The sequence below is a fragment of the Erigeron canadensis genome, chromosome 2, assembly GCF_010389155.1.
Source record: "Erigeron canadensis isolate Cc75 chromosome 2, C_canadensis_v1, whole genome shotgun sequence".
NCBI classification, from domain to species: domain Eukaryota; kingdom Viridiplantae; phylum Streptophyta; class Magnoliopsida; order Asterales; family Asteraceae; genus Erigeron; species Erigeron canadensis.
The window spans coordinates 45,758,348-45,776,728 of NC_057762.1; the positions used below are offsets into that span (position 1 = coordinate 45,758,348).

Genomic DNA, 18,381 nt, shown 5'->3' on the forward strand with positions numbered 1-18,381 from the left:
TGAGTTCATGAACTATGAATAATTTTAAGATATAATCATTATTTTGCGTGATGCCGTGATTTTAATGGATTTGTCATATCAAATGTCTACAACCACTAATATAAGTAGTATATGTACGAATGCTAATCAATATATCCATGTCATGTTGATCCCTTGAATGTTCGCTAAGCAACATGAAGATGCGGAATTAGTAGCCATTATATGAGCGATCGATTTTAATATTTTTAGTGATTTTTAGATTGTTTTGTAAGCAAAAGTGTGTTGCAATTAATCCATACTCAATCTACCTATTTATATATATTGTAGATGTAGATGGCAAAATGGTGATTTTTGAATGAAAAGAAGGGTCCAAAAATGTAACTAACGGTCATTAGAGGCTACATCTAACAACAGTTAATGGTCATAAAAAAAACCCGATCTTGAACCGAATTTTTGGTACCCGGTTTCAAAACCGTTTGTAGAACCCGATTTTGTATCCGGTCCCAACGGAATTATCCCCAAATGCCCGTCGGAATTAAAAAAACCGAACCGGGTAGGGCCAAACCGGGTACGGCCGTTTTTTTTTTTTTTTGACGGCTATCCTTGTGAGCTTGTATGTTCTGGCCCATTAGTTCGAATAAGTGTTGGCCCATTAAGCATATATATATCGATTATTCTACCGTCTACACTTAACAAAACTTAAGTTAAGACCAATGTCCTGCCCAATAATCTAGCACTTCGTGATTTTTTCAACCCATATTTTTCTCATTCTCAAATCTCAATTTTGATGCTAAATTGCTAATCAATAATCATGAAGCTAGATATATTATAGTTTTTCCAGATTAGTTATATATAAATAAATTAAAAAAGGATTATAATATCTTTTGATTAACATAATATTTAATGTTTATTAATTGACATATGGTGTAATATTTAAGTGACATATATGTTAATAAAACCTATCTTTTAAATACCATACATATATAATTCTTATTTTTTTTAAACGACACGTATTACATTAAATCTATGTTAAAAAATCGTATTATTTAGATAACATATATAATTAAAGTGTTAATTAAATAATATATACTCTTATTTTAAAAATCATATATTATCTGTTACCATAAATATGGAATTCTATTTTTATAACTCTAACTAGTCCTAATACCCGTACGATGTATGATAGCTATGTAATGTATCATAAAGAAATTTGACTACACCTCTTGCATGATTCGTGATGATGAAATAAATTGTAGTTAAAGTAAACCTAAGATCGACGCTAAAGTATAATAAACAGTAATGATAAATATGATATATGTTAAGTTAAAGTTTTGGATTATCTTAAATTTTTATAATCACATCAAAATCGAAACTTATAGTGGATGACGGATAGTCTAGATCGTAAACTTTTACTTGTACCATATACGGATTTACTCTTTTTCTTATTATACATAATATTTTGTTATATAGAGAAAAATTATAATAGAATTGATGTTATATTTAATAAATATTAAACATATTTTGTAATGATTTTTGTTTAGTTACAGAAAGTATATAATTTCTTTAAGTAAATTAATACCTAACAATAACAACATTGGTATAAAATACACACGGAAAGTAACACAAAAATAGTTTAATTAAATATAAGTATAAAATTTTGTGGTCATATCCAATTAAACAATGAAAATACTTGGAAATCGAAAAAAAACATTCAACTCTTCAAGCTCTATCAAACGATCCAATTCATTATGTGGACTTTGAGTATGTACATATACTTATATTGTTTCTTGTTAACCGTGACTTGCGAGCTAGGATTCGTATATCAAAAGCTTTTAGCGTTTTAAGTTGGAATTTTTTAATATTAAACTTTTATTGTATTCCGTATTAAATAAAAATAACCTAAATATATATGTACAGTATAGTAGTTCTTCATGAATGATGAGGGTGGTGATCATCATAAGATGATAGTCATGATAAATACGATATCCTTAATATAATAGAACTCTAATTCAGATTAATAATTTTATTTTACGTAGTTTTATTAATTAAATTAAATCAAATATGACACGTGTCGTTAAAACTTTATGCCACATGTCGTTTTAAGAGATATGTAATTCTATTTTAGTTTATTAGTAGATATTAAAAATCATATTATATTTGTTGTTAACATAAATATAGAATTCTAACACCATTATTAATTTCGATACTAATTTATAACTCATATAAAATAAAAATTTATTTATAAGTTAAAAACATAGAATTTTATTATAATTAGAACTCTTTTATTAAAAATTATATTATATTTGTTATTACCATAAATATAGATTATCATCACCATTATTATTTTCGATGATAACTTTTAATTTATAATTACAAGATTGTAAACCCGTGTCAAATACACGGGTTTATTAAATTGTCAATATAAAAAATATTATAAGCAAGACAAAATACTTATAGGTTATAATGTAAAAGGTATACTTTAAAAAATTGAGATACTAATTACATATACGACTTTGAGTCTAATATGGATTTGAAGAATGGAAAGGAAGGGGAGATGGACGGATTTGAAGTATATGGAAGAAAAGGGAAGATTGAGAAATTTTGGCAGATGTTCTTCCTGGGTTCATAGATGTTTTTCTTGGGTTCATATACAGATGTTTTTCTTGGCGTAATCCTTGATCGACACTTGTCCTTTTAATTGATCTATTTTATTAAATTAACTTTTTGATTGTATATATATTCAATTTCCATGTTAGATTTAAAATTAAACTCTAACTCTTAGCTTATAGATACAAAACACATTATAACCTTATTTGATTGATCGTTTTCTCATTGATAGAGTAATGTCTTTTATTTCTCATTACTGTTTATTACAACTTAGCTTTGATCATCGGTTTACTTTAACCACAATTTATTTTATACTCACAAATTATGTACGTATGAGACATATTTTTTTATGATACAATCTATATACTTACTGTATATCGTACGGGTTTTAGGAATAGATATAATTAATATTGTAGAATATATTTTTCTTTCTCATTACTATTTATTATAGCTTAGCTTCGATCGTCGGTTTCCTTTAACCACAATTAATTTCATACTCACAAATTATGTATGAGACATATTTGAATTTTTTTTATAATACAATCTATATACCTATCGTATATCGTACGGATACTATAACTAATATCAATAGTAATTTTAGATCTTGATAACTACTTTTATGATACATGTTTGTTATTATTAGGCTATTATTGAAACGACCAAAATGTATGTGATTGGGGAAATTTATCATTCTTTATAAAATCAAATCAAATCATAAAATATATACAGAGAATCCGTATATCGTACGAGTATCTAGAAAAGTATATTTATAATAACACGTCAACTACATACATAGAAGGTATTGAAATAGAATACAAACTTGCTTATAAACCTGCCGGACAAGGTCAAATAAAGGACTTATTATTATTAATTCATGAACAATTAAAAGATAACATCATATCTAAGATAACTGCTGAAAATTGTAACTTGGGTCCTCAAAGTGGAGTATAAGGGGTTGCAATTAGATGCAAGTTACTTTTTCGCCTAGCAAGTGCTCCAATAGTCTCGGTCATGTCCAAGTGTCTAGGCTTCACCCCCTGTGCTATTTCCCAGTTAAAGTGGTATAGTAGATGAGAAAGAATGATTTCGATATTGGCCAGAGCAAACATACTTCCTGGACACCTTCTCCTGCCTGCACCGAATGGAAGATATTCCAAACTATTTCCCGAGTAATCCATGTCGCTATTCTCAAACCTTTCTGGAAGGAAACTTTCCGCATCCTTCCAGTATTCAGGATCTCTTCCAAGAGCCCATGCGTTAACAATGACCTTGGTTTTAACGGGTATCACATATCCGTCAATTTCACAGCTCTCACGGCATTCTCTTGGAAGCAACAGGGGAAAGATTGGATGCAATCTCAAACTTTCTTTGATCACCAGCTTCAAGTATTTCAGTTCTGAATAATCACCTTCGTGTACCAGATCTTTTACCTTGAGAACTTGTCGGACTTCAGCTTGCGCTTCTCTTAACACTTCAGGGTTCCTTAGAAGTTCAGCCATAGCCCATTCCACCGTTGATGCCGCAGTATCGGTTCCAGCTGAGAATATATCCTGCAAAAAAAATTCATCGACTCAATCATCAGTTGTGATAATTCATACTTTGTGCTAATTAATTAGAATATAATAAAGAAAAACAAACAAACTTACCAACACCACAGCTTTTATATTATCTATCGTGATAGGAGTTTCTAGATCATCACTGTCTTTCATTCTATACAGAATGTCTAGAAAATTTTCATTGTCGCTTGCTTTGGTCCCTTTTCGACTTTTCAATTCTTTTTCATGCTCACCAAGGATTTTGTCTAGGATTTTGTCGAGTTTCCGATGGATTTTCCCCACCTTGTAACTCATCCCAGTAACAACTTTAAGAAATCCATACGAAGGAAACAAATCGGCAAGACTGAAGCCTCCTCCAAGGTCAACCATATCTTGTATCCCTTGTACCAGTTGCTCCTGGTCTTTTGGTACAGGTCCAAATGCAGCTTTGGAAGTCACAGTGTTAATCAAATGTGTAACCATTTTAGTTAGATTGACCTGTGAGGACGCCCGGATCGATTCTACCAAAAACTTGACCTCTTCCTCTCGAATGCACGAGAAAGACTGGACTTTCTTGTTCGTAAGGAGTTCAAGGGTGCAAATCTTTCTGAGCTGTCTCCAGTAACTGCCGTAGTTTGTAAATGCAATATCACTGCTGTCATACATGATGACCTTAGCAGTTAGAATTTGTGGCCTGTCAGCAAACGCGACATCGTTCTTTACCATGATCTCTTTAGCGATTCGAGGCGACGAGATAACCAAAGCAGAAACTTCACCAAGTTGAAGATGCATTAAAGGACCATATACTTGGGCCAGACTTCGAAGGACAAAAGATGGTGTTTTTTGACTAACCATGGAAAGCATGTTTCCAATTAGTGGTAGCTTCCATGGACCAGGTGGAAGCTTTGTATTCCGATTTTCGGAATTTGACTTTCTAATTATGTCTATAAGTTTGATCAAAAAAAGGATAGTGACAAAGAGAATAATGAATGATGATGAATTCATTTCTGACGTTATAACTAATTGACTGTACGTGCCTTGCTATATTCTTGGAGTGATTAAGGTTCGCCTTTTTATAAGCATTAGTTAGTTAGTTAGTTTATTGGACTATAACCTTCACTTGACTTTGTAAGCTAGTATGGTTGTTGAACTAGGGATTGCTCAAATGTACAAAGCCAAGTCAATAAGGGAGGTCATTCAACAAAGGCTGGTGTGATAAACTAATGTGTTTTGCAATACTTTATACCATTTGTGGCCATTAACTGTTTATGTTGAAAGTCAATATCATAGTCTCATGAAATCTCTATTAGTTTTGTCATTAGTATTTTGTCATGTATCTATTTGTTAGAATGTGAAGATCGAAATGGTCGTGAGAAGGGACCTAGTAGTTAGGATTATGGGCTGGCTTTTAGGCAGTGAAGATGCCCCGTTTATTTTAGTTTTCCTAGTTAGTAGTTTTGCCAATATAAGGTACAACGTATTTCATTTGATTGTAATCAGAAATTTAGTGATAAACTCTGTAAGTGTGTGTGAGTGCGTTTTCTAATTCAACAGACTAATCTTGTCTTGTATATTCTAATACATCAGAAATATTAGCAATTATATCCTTTAAGTCAAAAGAGTCGGGTTTTTTTTTTAAATAATAGCTTTATAATAGGCATTTTATTATTACCAAATATAAATTCTCAATGAAAAAGCCTTTATTTACATTAAACTTATTTGATAAAAAATGGAAACAACATTGAACAATGTTAAAGCACCTGAATTTAGGAACAATCTTTTTTAAATAGAAATATAGAAATTAACCACTGCTAGATATATTTTTTAGTGTGGTTAGAAGTTTTAATGTCTTTATGAACCTCTTTACATAATCATCTTGAGGTGGTCAGCGATAGCGTTTGGGAAGGGTCAAAGACGAAGAATGTACGAGTATTAGTCAAGTCATTCTCTCTTCCTCTCCATGTAACCTGAACAGAAAATACCTCAACTATCTACCCGTTTTTATTAGAGGTACATAACAAGCATATGAAACATGAATTAAAATGAAGCAGGCATAATGCCACACGGTAAATGAGGATGTAAACTAAGAAAAATGGAGACGTCGCAACTCAGGGAGTGATGATCTTACACCAAGACGTATTCCAGTTATAAGTTCCAGAGGACATATATATCATGTTTGGTTTTAACGTCAAATTGATAAAGTTCAAGGATTATACCAATTCCTTCTCATTTAAGCCAATCAAACATCAGTCGATGACTCGATGATGGAAACAGAGCTCTTTATCGCGTAATTAGACCTGCTATTAACGACGGCACAAGCGAAGCGATCTATCAGCAGCAAGAGAGGGGTGCCCAAGTGGGTACCCCGATCGATAGGATTATAAGTTACACCCCAATGCCTACATAACTAACCATGCATCTTATAATCAACAAACGTAGTATGTGAAGCAGGTTGTTATAGTCAAAATTTCAGTTTTTTTCCTATTAAGTTAAGGCAATATATATACTCCAAAAATTAATTATAACCATGGATGGATGCCAAGTTATCAACCATGATGTCAATAACGACACGAGATCGCCAGATAACATACATTGAAAATTTCTAGTCTCTATTGCTAACTACATGAGATAACAATTATAAACCCAATTTAACAAACTTATTTAATTATTAAGACAACAGTTAACATCTCACGCATACATACTCTCCACTTCCTAATAATAATTTCAGATTCCAATTCTTGTTGTCAAACACACTATTTTGTCAACTTATTATGCATTATCCCTATAATCAAATTAATCAAGATGATAATATAAATTATATATAAGTACCCCCGAACAAAAAACAAAACAAATACTAATTATATAAGCACACAATTGAGTTCGAGAACTAAATTTAAAAGTATAACCATGAGAATATGTGGTTGTTAATTGGATACCTAAACTTGGTATAGAACCCTTACATCTTAAAATTTTAATTCATAAAAAACATGGGGCCCAATCATCTATTCATTATACAATAAATATTAAAAAATTAGTTAAGAAGGGATTCTATACCTAAACTTAAGTATCTAACAACCACATATTCACTTTTCTCATATATATATATATATATAGTGAAAAGTTTTTTTGAGAACCCTTTTTTTTGCGAGAACCTTTGAGAACTTTTCAAATCAAGTCTAACCGATGATTATTTTTTATATGAAAATTGTTTTTTGATTGTTTTGTGAATAACTTATATGTGATTTTAAAGTTTATAATTGTGTGGAGGCATGGATTATCATCCGTTATACAATTATGTGGAGATTTAGATTCTTGATCACATGAATGCCGAGGTGATTTTGTCTCATCAAAAAGTCAAGAAAGATATTTAAAGTTATTATACGCGCTTCGCGTTGGTACTTTTATAAGGCTAGGAACCCAAAAAATTCCGAGCAAAAGTGATATGACTCATTTTATACATATTTCCCACGTTGTTTTAGGTCATTTATGTTGCACTTATAGTCATTCGTACCTTTATTTCGATGCTTTATGGTATGTACGAGTAGTTTCAGGTCCATAACAGGTTTGATGGAAGAAAATGGTTAAATAAGGCGTAAGATGAGCTAATGGATGTTTCCGTATGAATTCCGAGGATAATAAAATGAAGAAAGTTGAAGTTTCAAAGCGTAACTCCCATTACAAATGGATAATGGCCATTGCGAAGATCAAGTAATTACAAGGGTTCTGTAACTCCAGTTACGGTTTCTGTGACGGCAGTTACAAGCTTCTTCTTCAATGGGCGTTACAAATATTTAACGACCGTTAGTATCTAGACCAAATTTGCAAATAGTGGCAGATAGCACGTGTAACGGTAGTTACAAATATGTAACGGCAGTTAAGCGGCTGATATATATATATATATACTCCTTATTTTTCCTTTGGACGGATATAATCTCTTTTTTACCACTTAAAAACCCTAGAAACGCGAAGAACGAATAGGAGGCTCTAGTAGGTCGATTTCCTATCATCTATTTGTTCAAGAATATCAATTTTTATTCAAGGATTCATTATTGCTTTTCGAATTCATCAAGATTGTCGGTACATTATGATTTCGTTTAATACTATTTGTGTTTTCTTGGTTACTATGAGTGGCTAAATTCTCTTTGCACCTGCTTGGGTAGTGAACATGTCATAGGGTCGTTGTGAATGTTACTTGCAAACGTTGAACAAGGTTTTTACGTTTAATCGAAGATCCATATTTATTTGAGTTTAAATATTGTTTTTATCTTTTATATTGATTGATTGATAATCGTAATTAGAAGTTCGGAAAAAATCTATGTCATTGTTAATTGGTTTATGAAAAGGTTGATCGGTCTATAATTAGCCTAAAGTCATTGGAGTTCGGAAGAAACTAACGATAAAGATTTTAAACAATTAAATTCATTTTGAATGTGTAAACACTTATGATAGAGGAATCTGATTAGGTGAATAAGCAGTTCGAAAGAAAGGTTTTATAGGTTAAATCGTAAAAATCAACTCAGGATCTTAAGGCTTAATTGTTTTGAATAGAAATTAAACGCGGAAGCGATAACTATATTTGGAGCAATTAAAGTGTCAAGTATAACGGAAGTTCGTCTTGTCTATCTTTTGAGTCGTTCAACAAATGAAAGTAATGTTTAGATCCGATGATTGGCATGTGAGTTGATCCAAGTGGGGAGATTTGATGTGTCATATTTTATACCATTTCCCACGTGACTTTAGAACCAATTATTCGTCATTTTGATAGTTTTATATCCAACTTTCGATGCTTTGAAGGTGTGTTGAGTGTTTTCAGGTTGGAAATTGATTAGACGAATGAATTGGTCGATTTTGATGAGTTAAGGAAGAAACGGGAGAAAGATTCGGGTGAAATCACGCGAAAGATGAAGAAAACGAAATCTGGAAGTTGTAACTGCCGTTAGCCCAGTAACGGCCGTTACATAGGTGGTGGTTTCTCCTGTAACTGGCAGTTAGAGAACTAACGGCCGTTAGAAATCAACTGAAGAGTAACGGCCGTTACCCCAGTAACTCCCGTTAGACCTCAAGTATAATACTAACGGCCGTTAGCCCACTAACGGCCGTTACACGCGTGTTTTGTACACAGGATTAGTTAGGGTTCTGCACTTTTGGACGAATGGATAACACAATTTTGATAGTTTTCTCATACTTAGGAATATTTTGGGAGCAAACAAGTGATTAGGGTTTCGCTTATTTTCAGCTTTGGATTGTAATCATCATTGCTACCGGATTATCATCATTCATTTGGTATAATATGATTTCCTTTCTATTTGTTTGTTCTTGCATTTCTAATATGAATAGCTAAATCTTTAGCACCCGCTTGGGTAGTAAGCATGTCATAGGGTCGAATTGATGTTGCTTGCAAATGTTGAACAAGATTTATATGTTTAATCGAAGATCCACATTTATTTGGATTTAAATATTGTTTTCAACTTTTATATTAATTGATTGATAATTGTAATTAAAAGTTCGGGAGAAATCTATGTCATTGTCAATTGATTTATGAAATGGTTAATCGGTCTGTAATTAACCTGAAATCGTTGGAGTTCGGGAGAAATCAACGATGAAGATTAAAAACAATTAAATTCATTTCGAATGTGTAAACGTCTATGATAGAGGGATCTGATTAGGCGAATAAGCAGTTCGGGAGAAAGCTTTCAAAAGATTAAATCATAAAATCAACTCAGGATTTTAATGCTTAACTGTTTAGAGGAGAAATTAAGTGCGGGAGCAATAATTATCTATTTAGCAGTTAAAGTTTCAAGTATAATGGGAGTTCATCTTGTCTACTTTTTGAGTCGTTCAACAAATGCAAGTAGTATTTAGACCCGATGATTGGCATGTGAGCTGATCCAAGTAGGTGTTCATTTTTAAATCTGTGTTAAGATTCAACCAATCAAATACTCTTTGCGATTAATCCTACGGGATTACTGACTTTCTTCACTAACTTTGCAACGTGACAATTCGGTCACAAAACCCCCCCTTTTTAATCTGAATCACTTTACTGTGACAATTGCTTATTAAGTCCTTGTGTTCGACCTCGGTTTACCAAGTCAACTATATTGCATACGAACGGGTTCACTGCCCGCAAGTGTGTAGTAGTCAGTAGCTAGGTATTTCGTGTTCATAAATTTAAGACTAGAAAATACACATCAGTGTCCTTTTAAATTATTGTTCGAAATTCAACAACAAATATTCTCTTGCGATTAATCCTACGGGATTACTGACTTTTCTTACTAACTCTTGCAAAGTGGCAATTCGGCCACAAAACCCCCTTTTAATCTGAATCACTTTATAGTAATAATTGCTTAATAAGTCCTTGTGTTCGACCTCGTACTTACCAAGTCACTATATTGCATACGAACGGGTACACTGCCCGCAAGTGTGTAGTAGTCAGTAGCTAGGTATTTCGTGTTTATAAATTTAAGACTAGAAAATACACATTAAAAAGTCGATTACTTTTGATTCGGTGTTTCAAGAGAATAAGGCAATAAGTTTCTTATAGTACAAAAATAAGATCAAACAAGATAACATTAGTTGGAAAAATTGAAGCAATTTTAATGTAAATTAATTATACATGTTACACTAGTCTATAATTACAATATCGAGTAATATGATGAAAATTTATACTTTAAAAAAAAAAAAGTTTCATGATTTGAATATGTTCTATCATAATAATAATACAAGGGTACCCGCATAAAATGACGTAATATCAGCGTCGGTCTGATGATGGTGATGGTGATAACTGATGGTGACGAGGTGATTATTATTGGTGGTAGCGGCCTCGAGTGGTGTAGGTGGATAAATGTAAAGATAATAATAGAGATATTTTATAAGATATGTTAGGTCAAAAACGACCAAGTATAATTTATCCAGGAAATAGTTGAAGACCAGTGAAAAATACTTGTACAGGATTCTAAAACATCTCAGTTTCAGAACGTTCACTGAGCTTTACTTCAGTTCATATCAGCCAACTGAAAGCATTCATTTGAAGTCGAAGAGTGAAGATTGAAGAAAGAGAATCATCACAGTAGCAGAGCTTGGAGAAAATTCTACCTGATCGAAGACTGAAGCCATTTGAGTGTAAGTACTTACAACTCTTTACACGGATTACGAGGAAACCTTTTTGACTTTACTAACTTTTACCCGGATAATACCATATTATCTGAAAAAATACAAGGTTGAGATTAAATGTGTCATGTAACATCAAATTGACTTTCACACATGCTTTATTTACGCATGTTTAGGAAGTGATTTCAATTCCTTAAATATTCTCAACCATAATTTATACGGCTATGTCCACGTCATCGTGGACTTTGCATATAAATAGAAGGCAATCTCATCAGTTGCAAAATATTTGAAACTTTGGCATTGCAACTTGAGATTTATACTCCAAGATAATTCTTTCGAGTATTTCCAAGTTATTTAGATTACTTGTATATCAAGGTTGTTCGATTAATAATATAAATTAATTCGTTAAAAATATAATGCTAATATGGGATATACCAAAAAAGTGTAACTTTCAACATAAATGTTAAGAATAATTATAAAGGTGTATTGAGTATATACATGTGTAGATAGAGATATAATTGAATTATTATTGATTGTCAACTGAATCTTATGTTACCTTGTGGGCTATAAATTACTAAACAGGCTATTGTAATACCATACGGGCATTGATTTGCCAAACGAGCCATTCTGTTGTCTTGTGGGCTATGGATGGTTGAACATACTATTGTGTTGACATATGGGCTATTGATAGTTAATTAGGCTATTTACTTGTCATTCGTGCAATCGTGCTATCAGTTGTCATGTGGCCCATTGCATTGCCAGAGTAAATTATGCCAATGCCAGTTGGGCTATTGAAAATGTTGAGTATGAATCTATGATTGATGTCAAAATTTACAATGAAAATTGGTTAAGTGGTCGGATGCGGTACAATTGTTAAAAATTGAAATCGTTATGAATTGTACTCATTAAAGCAATTAGCTTTAGTTGTTTCCTTGTCGTAAGAAGTGAAAGTGCAAGAAAACAATGTTGACATGAAGGTTTTGCAGTAGATAGTGTTTGTTTTTGAAGGTAGTTCGGGTTAGCTAGTAATGCCGCTTGTTGTATCTTCTTGTTTGATACTTTAGTAATTTGTATGAAATTTGTTTGAATTTATTTAATTGTCTTAAAAGAATTAGTAAACCAACTACTAACAGAAGTACAGACGTTACAATGTAATTTAAATTAAGAGTATTGTGGTCTTGATTTTTTTTTTTTTATAGAAAGATATGTTTTTTGATGGTGATCTCTACACCATGTTATCCCCTTAGTCTATCAAACACACATTTCTTTTGATGAAGAGTAGTACATCAAACGTTATAATCAACCACCATTTGGTTGCGCATGCATGACACATGTTTATTAATAAGATTACAAAGTAAATTTAGGTAAAATAAAACAAGTATTAAATTAAAATAAATAAAACAATAAGTCTTCCTCACTATAAAAATCACCGTGCATCATGAAAATCATCGTTCATCAATATATATATATGAATCTCCGTGCATCAATTTATCATGATCTAAATGTCAAGATCTTGTCTTATATGTTTTACTTTAATAGTTGTTTTACAATAACTAAGTAAGTAATGTGCCATTAATAAAAACCAATATAATTTATTTTATTTATTTTTTTATTTCATCTTCTAGTGTTATTGGTCCCAACTCCACATTATGTTGTAAACATTGATAGTAAGCGTCAATTGAAATGATAGTTTGAAAGTAAATAGTGACCATCATTAGATAATCCATTAATCCCTCATTAACTTTGGGAAGACATGAAAGTTTAAAAGCGAAATAGTGACCGTCTTAACGATTGCCTATTCTAAAAATAGCAATAAAACCCCAACCACGCAAACAGTCTCTTTATTTTGATCGAATCATGAGAGAGGGAACACAAGTCAAATATGTGTCAATGTCAATCATGAACAATAAGATCAAATGATCAATACATGATCGTTACGAAATATATCAAACATGATACGTTACGTAATATATCAATAATAATAATAATAATAAAAAAAAAAACAAAAAAAAAATAATCTATAATCTATAAATAGTAGACGCGGCCTTATTATCATTCGATATATCATGTTTCTTTTACCACTTTAATTATTTTTCTATTTTTAAAATGTCACTTGTGTATTTAGACGTCATTAAGCTAGATTGATGAATGATAATTTATCATTGCTTGTATTTTTGAGTTTCTATATATATAACTATACGAGAGCAAGTATCCGCGTGTTGCGGCGGTGAGATGATGGGGTGATAGGTCATAGAGTGTGATAGGTTATAAGAGGTGATAAGTTATAGAGTGTGATAGCCAAATGCCTTAGCCGTACGGGATCCGCCTTTGGATTTAAAAATTCGTCGAAAGTATATCGAATGACATTTCTAATGAAAGACCATCAAATTTTAAGAACACCCATATAATTTTTATGATTTATCGATGTACGGTTCTTGAGATAAAGATTTTGAATGAATTGGAGGAATAAATGATTTATGGAGGAGAGAGAATGAAATGATTGGTTGAGATTTGAGAAGGGATAAATGGTAATATAGTTATTTTTAGGTAAATATAGAATTGATAGGAAGACATTTGAGAAGGTACTTAAAATCAATATTGATAATTTAAGTTCAATGTTGAAAATCTAAAAGCTTTTTGCTTTATAATATAGTATAAATATAGATCAACAATGTGTTATCATGTCTCTGTTATGATGGTTTTTAGCGACTTTTGCTAAGAAGATAACTCAAAAATTAACTATAAAGGATGTCATTTTCATGTATGAGATGTAACATATTATTTAGATAAGTATAGAGTACCACCAATCAAATAATGAAGACATAAAATTAAGATCAAAATTAATATTAAAATAATTTGACAAATCCAAACTTCTCTAGTAAATATATAAACTGAAAACTTTTACCTTTAACATGGAACTTGAAATCGAACCTTGTGATAGTCAAGAAAAAGTTCAAAAACGGTCATGAGAATTTTTGGTCCGGTTGTCTTCATTTGATCAAGTAAAAATTAATATTTAATTCACTAAAATGAAAGGAAAGGAAAGGAATCGTCCAGTATTTTCTTTCACGAGTTTTAGGCCCAATAATCGATGGATAAATCGATGGTGTAGAAGTGAGGTTAAGATATAGACAGACCTTGCCTATATCAAGGTAGAGAGACTGCTTTAATTCATATTCTACTTAAATGATTTCCGACCTTTACACGAGATTAGGATATATTGAACCTCATTTAAGAAAAATCTTATACATTTATGAAATTTGAAACCGGTTTATGTAATTTAAAGTCGATGATACAAATAGTCATATAGATGTGACTTCTGAAATGAAGAAAATAAAAAAACGTAAAAAGTTAAGAGGAAGGGCATGCATGTGGTAAGCAATAGAGATAGATTGAAGAGAGGAATGACCGGGGGATGATAATCGAGGGGCACGCCTGGCCTTGGGTTAGATCAAAGGTGGGGCATGAATGGACCACCAGGCACTCACTAGGGACTCACGGCCCCATTTTTCTTATTTTAAATTTATTAAATATATACATGTTCAACACAGAATTTCGTCCCCCTGCATCTGCATCGATCGTTTACTTTGACCCCACCACAAATTAACGACTTTCCTTTGATAAGCTAGTCTAATTTTACATAACCAAAATTACTACCGTAAGTCTATAACCTTTGATTAGCTAGTCTTGTAAATCACCTTTTACCTATTGTTACTATCATAGATTCATAGGTGCCATAATTACTACGGAGTATAGTATAATTAGCCCTCTTCCCCCTAAATTTGCAAAAAGTTTTGCAGAAAACATACTGATCAACTAAACCCCCCATAAACCTTTTTTTTTTTTTTTTTATAAGATTCACCCCTATTAATTAATTAACTTGGCAGAGTACTAAATTGACTTTTACAAATACATACACCAAGTGCGCGCAACAGCCTATTCCAAACGCTAAAAGACACTCTATACTTATTAACTAATGACTAAACCATTGAATGAATTTACATTTGGTAGAGAAATTTACAGACCAGGTTTTGTTTTGTTTAGGTCATCTAGTAAGAATGAACGATCTTAAGATTGAAAACAGAGGCATCCCCGTGATTGATCGTTTTCAAACTCTTCATTTTGTAAGCCATCAAGATATTTTTACCTAGAAAAGTTTAAACGAATCAATAAAGCTTATGAGTACATTCTATGCACTAGGATATATAGCTTGGTGGTGGTTATGTGACTATGGGCGTATTTCTTTTTTTTTTTTTAACATTTAAGTAACTGAAAGAATAATGTGATTGAATAGTTAAATAATATTTGTACGTATTAAGTTATACGGGCAGTTGTTTTTTTTATTTATCAATTAGTCAGACACAAACATTTTGATTAACTTATTAAGTATTTTCTTTTTTATTAAGTTCATTAAATTTTAAACAAACGAGACCAGCCTATGTCATCATATATTAATTCATACATATACACATCCTCCAACTATATATATAAACTTAATTAATTTATAAACCATTGAATCTCTTTATAAAAAAATTTATTTATAAACAACTACATTTAGTTGATCATACATGTTCAATTTCTCATGTAGAAAAAAAAGAAGATAACTTGTGTTCACATTATTTCTTTCATCTCGTTAACTTCTTCTATTTTGTTATATGTAATAGCAGAAAATATATATTGTATATGATCGTAAGAAATGATCATCAAGTTATCATTTGTCTTAAATCTATTTACAGAATTAGTGCAATAGAAAGGTAAGGAAAATCCTTAAATGAAAATATATAACTATCGTACATATACATATAATCTATAAAAACCTTAATGTAACTAAAAAGAACCAACATTAATATATATATATATATATATATATATATAATCATTAATTAAAAAGAACCAACAAAAACTATTAGAGAAAAAGTTTACAATGATGTTAACAGAGTACGTGGAGATCAAAACACAGAAAAATAACAAATTATATATATATATATGATCACATTCACGTCCCACTAATTAATCTCAAAAATGAAACAAATAAAATTACACTAATTATCATGTACGTGTTTAATCTTCAACATATCATTGATTCATGATGAAGCTAGATCAAGTGATCATAAACACATCATGACAATTCTTGGACTTAGCTATACCTTTCTTGAATCTTTATTGGGAAAGGTTCGCATCATATCCAACTTTTGCCTGCTATACTTTAATTAGTACAGTACATTTTCTAATCCACAAAGTACAACTCTTCATGATATTAAGTAATGGTACAATATTAGGGTAAAATATTTTGATGCGGCAGTAAAAAATGTGTGTGCATGGAAAATGGTACACCTAATGTAACATTATAATAATTAGCGTAATTAGGGTGATGGTTGTTAATATCTTGATGAATAGATTGACTTGTACTTTGTGCAGAAGCAGTTGTACCACATTTCTCATAATCAATCTTTTGCCCAAACTGTTCCAATGCTTTCACTTGTGATCTCAAAAACTTCAAATAATTAGCAGCTTCATCAAGCATAGAAGCTGTATCCATTTTATTTCCACCCGGTACCAGTTTTTGCAAAACCCGGATTTTTTCGCTAATCTTTTCTCTCCGCTGTCTTGCCGCGACTGTTTGGGGGTCGTTCGATATCTTTACGTTCTTTCTCCGTCGCTTCTCCGACACTTCTTCGTCGGAAAAGCTCACCGGCCGGAAAGCTGCAGCTCTGTATATCATTTCCTTCATCTGGGCTATCACTTCGGAATCCGGCTCGCTGGATTCCGAAGTGAAATTTATGTTGGATGAAGCGGGTCGACCCGGATCCGATCTGGGTCTCTTGGGTCTTTTTTCTGATTGAGGAATTACAATGCTGCCGTCTTCTGTGTCTTTAGTGACTGAATCGCCAGATGATGAAACTCCGTTGCTAATGATATTGTTACATATATTTTTGTAATCAGGGAAAATTACGGAAATGCCATTGTCATGATCATCCGGCGGTGTCGTTTTGGTGCTGCTATTTAGTAAGCAATCTAATGATTCCAAAGAGGTAGAGTTTGGAATAATTACATTTTTGCCTTGTTGGAAGTTGTTAGTAGGTGTAGACAACATTTGAGACCAATATGGACTGCTAGTTGCACCAAAAGTCGAGGTTGTTATTAACGGGCTAGAAGGATCGGGTTTTCTTGGGCCTTGCTGGATCGGGTTCAGGAAGATATTTTCGGAACCAAAAATGAAGCTCTCGTCGAAATCTTGTTGATGGATGTTAGTAGATGGGAAGGAAATTATGTTTCTTTCCCAACCCAAATCTTCCATAATAAATATATATGTAACTGTTTGGATTTTTGTTGTTGTTTTTTGCAAAATGGCCGGTAACAATTCAAGTGTCGATCGGATCAAACTATAAACGATTCACTACGGTGCATGCGATATATCTGGGAACAATAATCTCTAGCTAGCTAGAGGGAGAGAATTATGAAAGTTGAAGAAAAGATATATATATAATGGAGAAGTCAATGAACCAAATGAGCAAACTTCGTGTTTTAGCATATATGGATTTACATTGATGTGTACTTACAGGTAGGTTGTATATATATACACACACGCACGACGGCACGAGAGAATTGAAAGAGCAATTGGGACAACTAGAGAGTACAAAAATTGTTTAGTTTAGTATAAATAGAGGGAAGTGATAAATATACTAACAAGTTTTAACCATTTACAACAATGCATTGTACGCTATAATATGTACATTTGTTGTAGATGGCTAAAATTTAATGTAGATTTATCACTTTCCATAAAGAAAAAGGTCGAAATTAAAAAAGATAATCGTATGTATCCTGCGTAGATATTTGTGAGTTTGAGTCTCTTTCGTTATACGAATTGGAGCTTCTTTACAATAATCTTTCCTTCATAATAAGATAAAAGTTTTATTTTCACTTTTAAATTTCCTTCATACTAAGATAAAAGTTTTATTTTCACTTTTAAATAAACGAGTATAGTGTCTGCGCGTTGTGGTGGCTAGAAGGTGATGACAATATAAAAAGAAGACGGTGGTGGAGATCAAGGGAGACGGTGGAGAAGGAGGACGGAGGCGGAAGGAGATAAAAAGTCGATGAGAGTGTGTAATTATTAGAGAGAATGAGGAAAAGAGTGTATATAAGGATTTTA

The 18,381-nt window shown here is 32.0% G+C and overlaps 2 protein-coding genes across 2 annotated transcripts; both read right to left on the minus strand.

The window, feature by feature from the left end:
* Positions 1-3,521: 3,521 nt before the first annotated feature.
* Positions 3,522-5,126, minus strand: LOC122588365 (premnaspirodiene oxygenase-like). Its single transcript, XM_043760471.1, has 2 exons — positions 4,233-5,126; positions 3,522-4,136 (listed from the first exon to the last, which is right to left on the minus strand). Exons 1-2 carry the CDS (start codon positions 5,124-5,126, stop codon positions 3,522-3,524), a joined length of 1,509 nt encoding a protein of 502 aa, XP_043616406.1.
* Positions 5,127-16,171: 11,045 nt separating this feature from the next.
* Positions 16,172-17,839, minus strand: LOC122587231 (transcription factor bHLH87). The gene has a single exon (XM_043759342.1). It carries the CDS (start codon positions 17,524-17,526, stop codon positions 16,504-16,506), a length of 1,023 nt encoding a protein of 340 aa, XP_043615277.1. The 5' UTR covers positions 17,527-17,839; the 3' UTR covers positions 16,172-16,503.
* Between the last annotated feature and the right edge of the window lie 542 nt (positions 17,840-18,381).

Coding starts and splice junctions, on each gene's coding strand:
- LOC122587231 (XM_043759342.1), bottom strand. CDS start 17,526: ATGGAAGATTTGGGTTGGGAAAGAAACATAATTTCCTTCCCATCTACT.
- LOC122588365 (XM_043760471.1), bottom strand. CDS start 5,126: ATGAATTCATCATCATTCATTATTCTCTTTGTCACTATCCTTTTTTTG. Junction 4,137..4,232: donor ATATAAAAGCTGTGGTGTTG/GTAAGTTTGTTT, acceptor TTTTTTTTGCAG/GATATATTCTCAGCTGGAAC.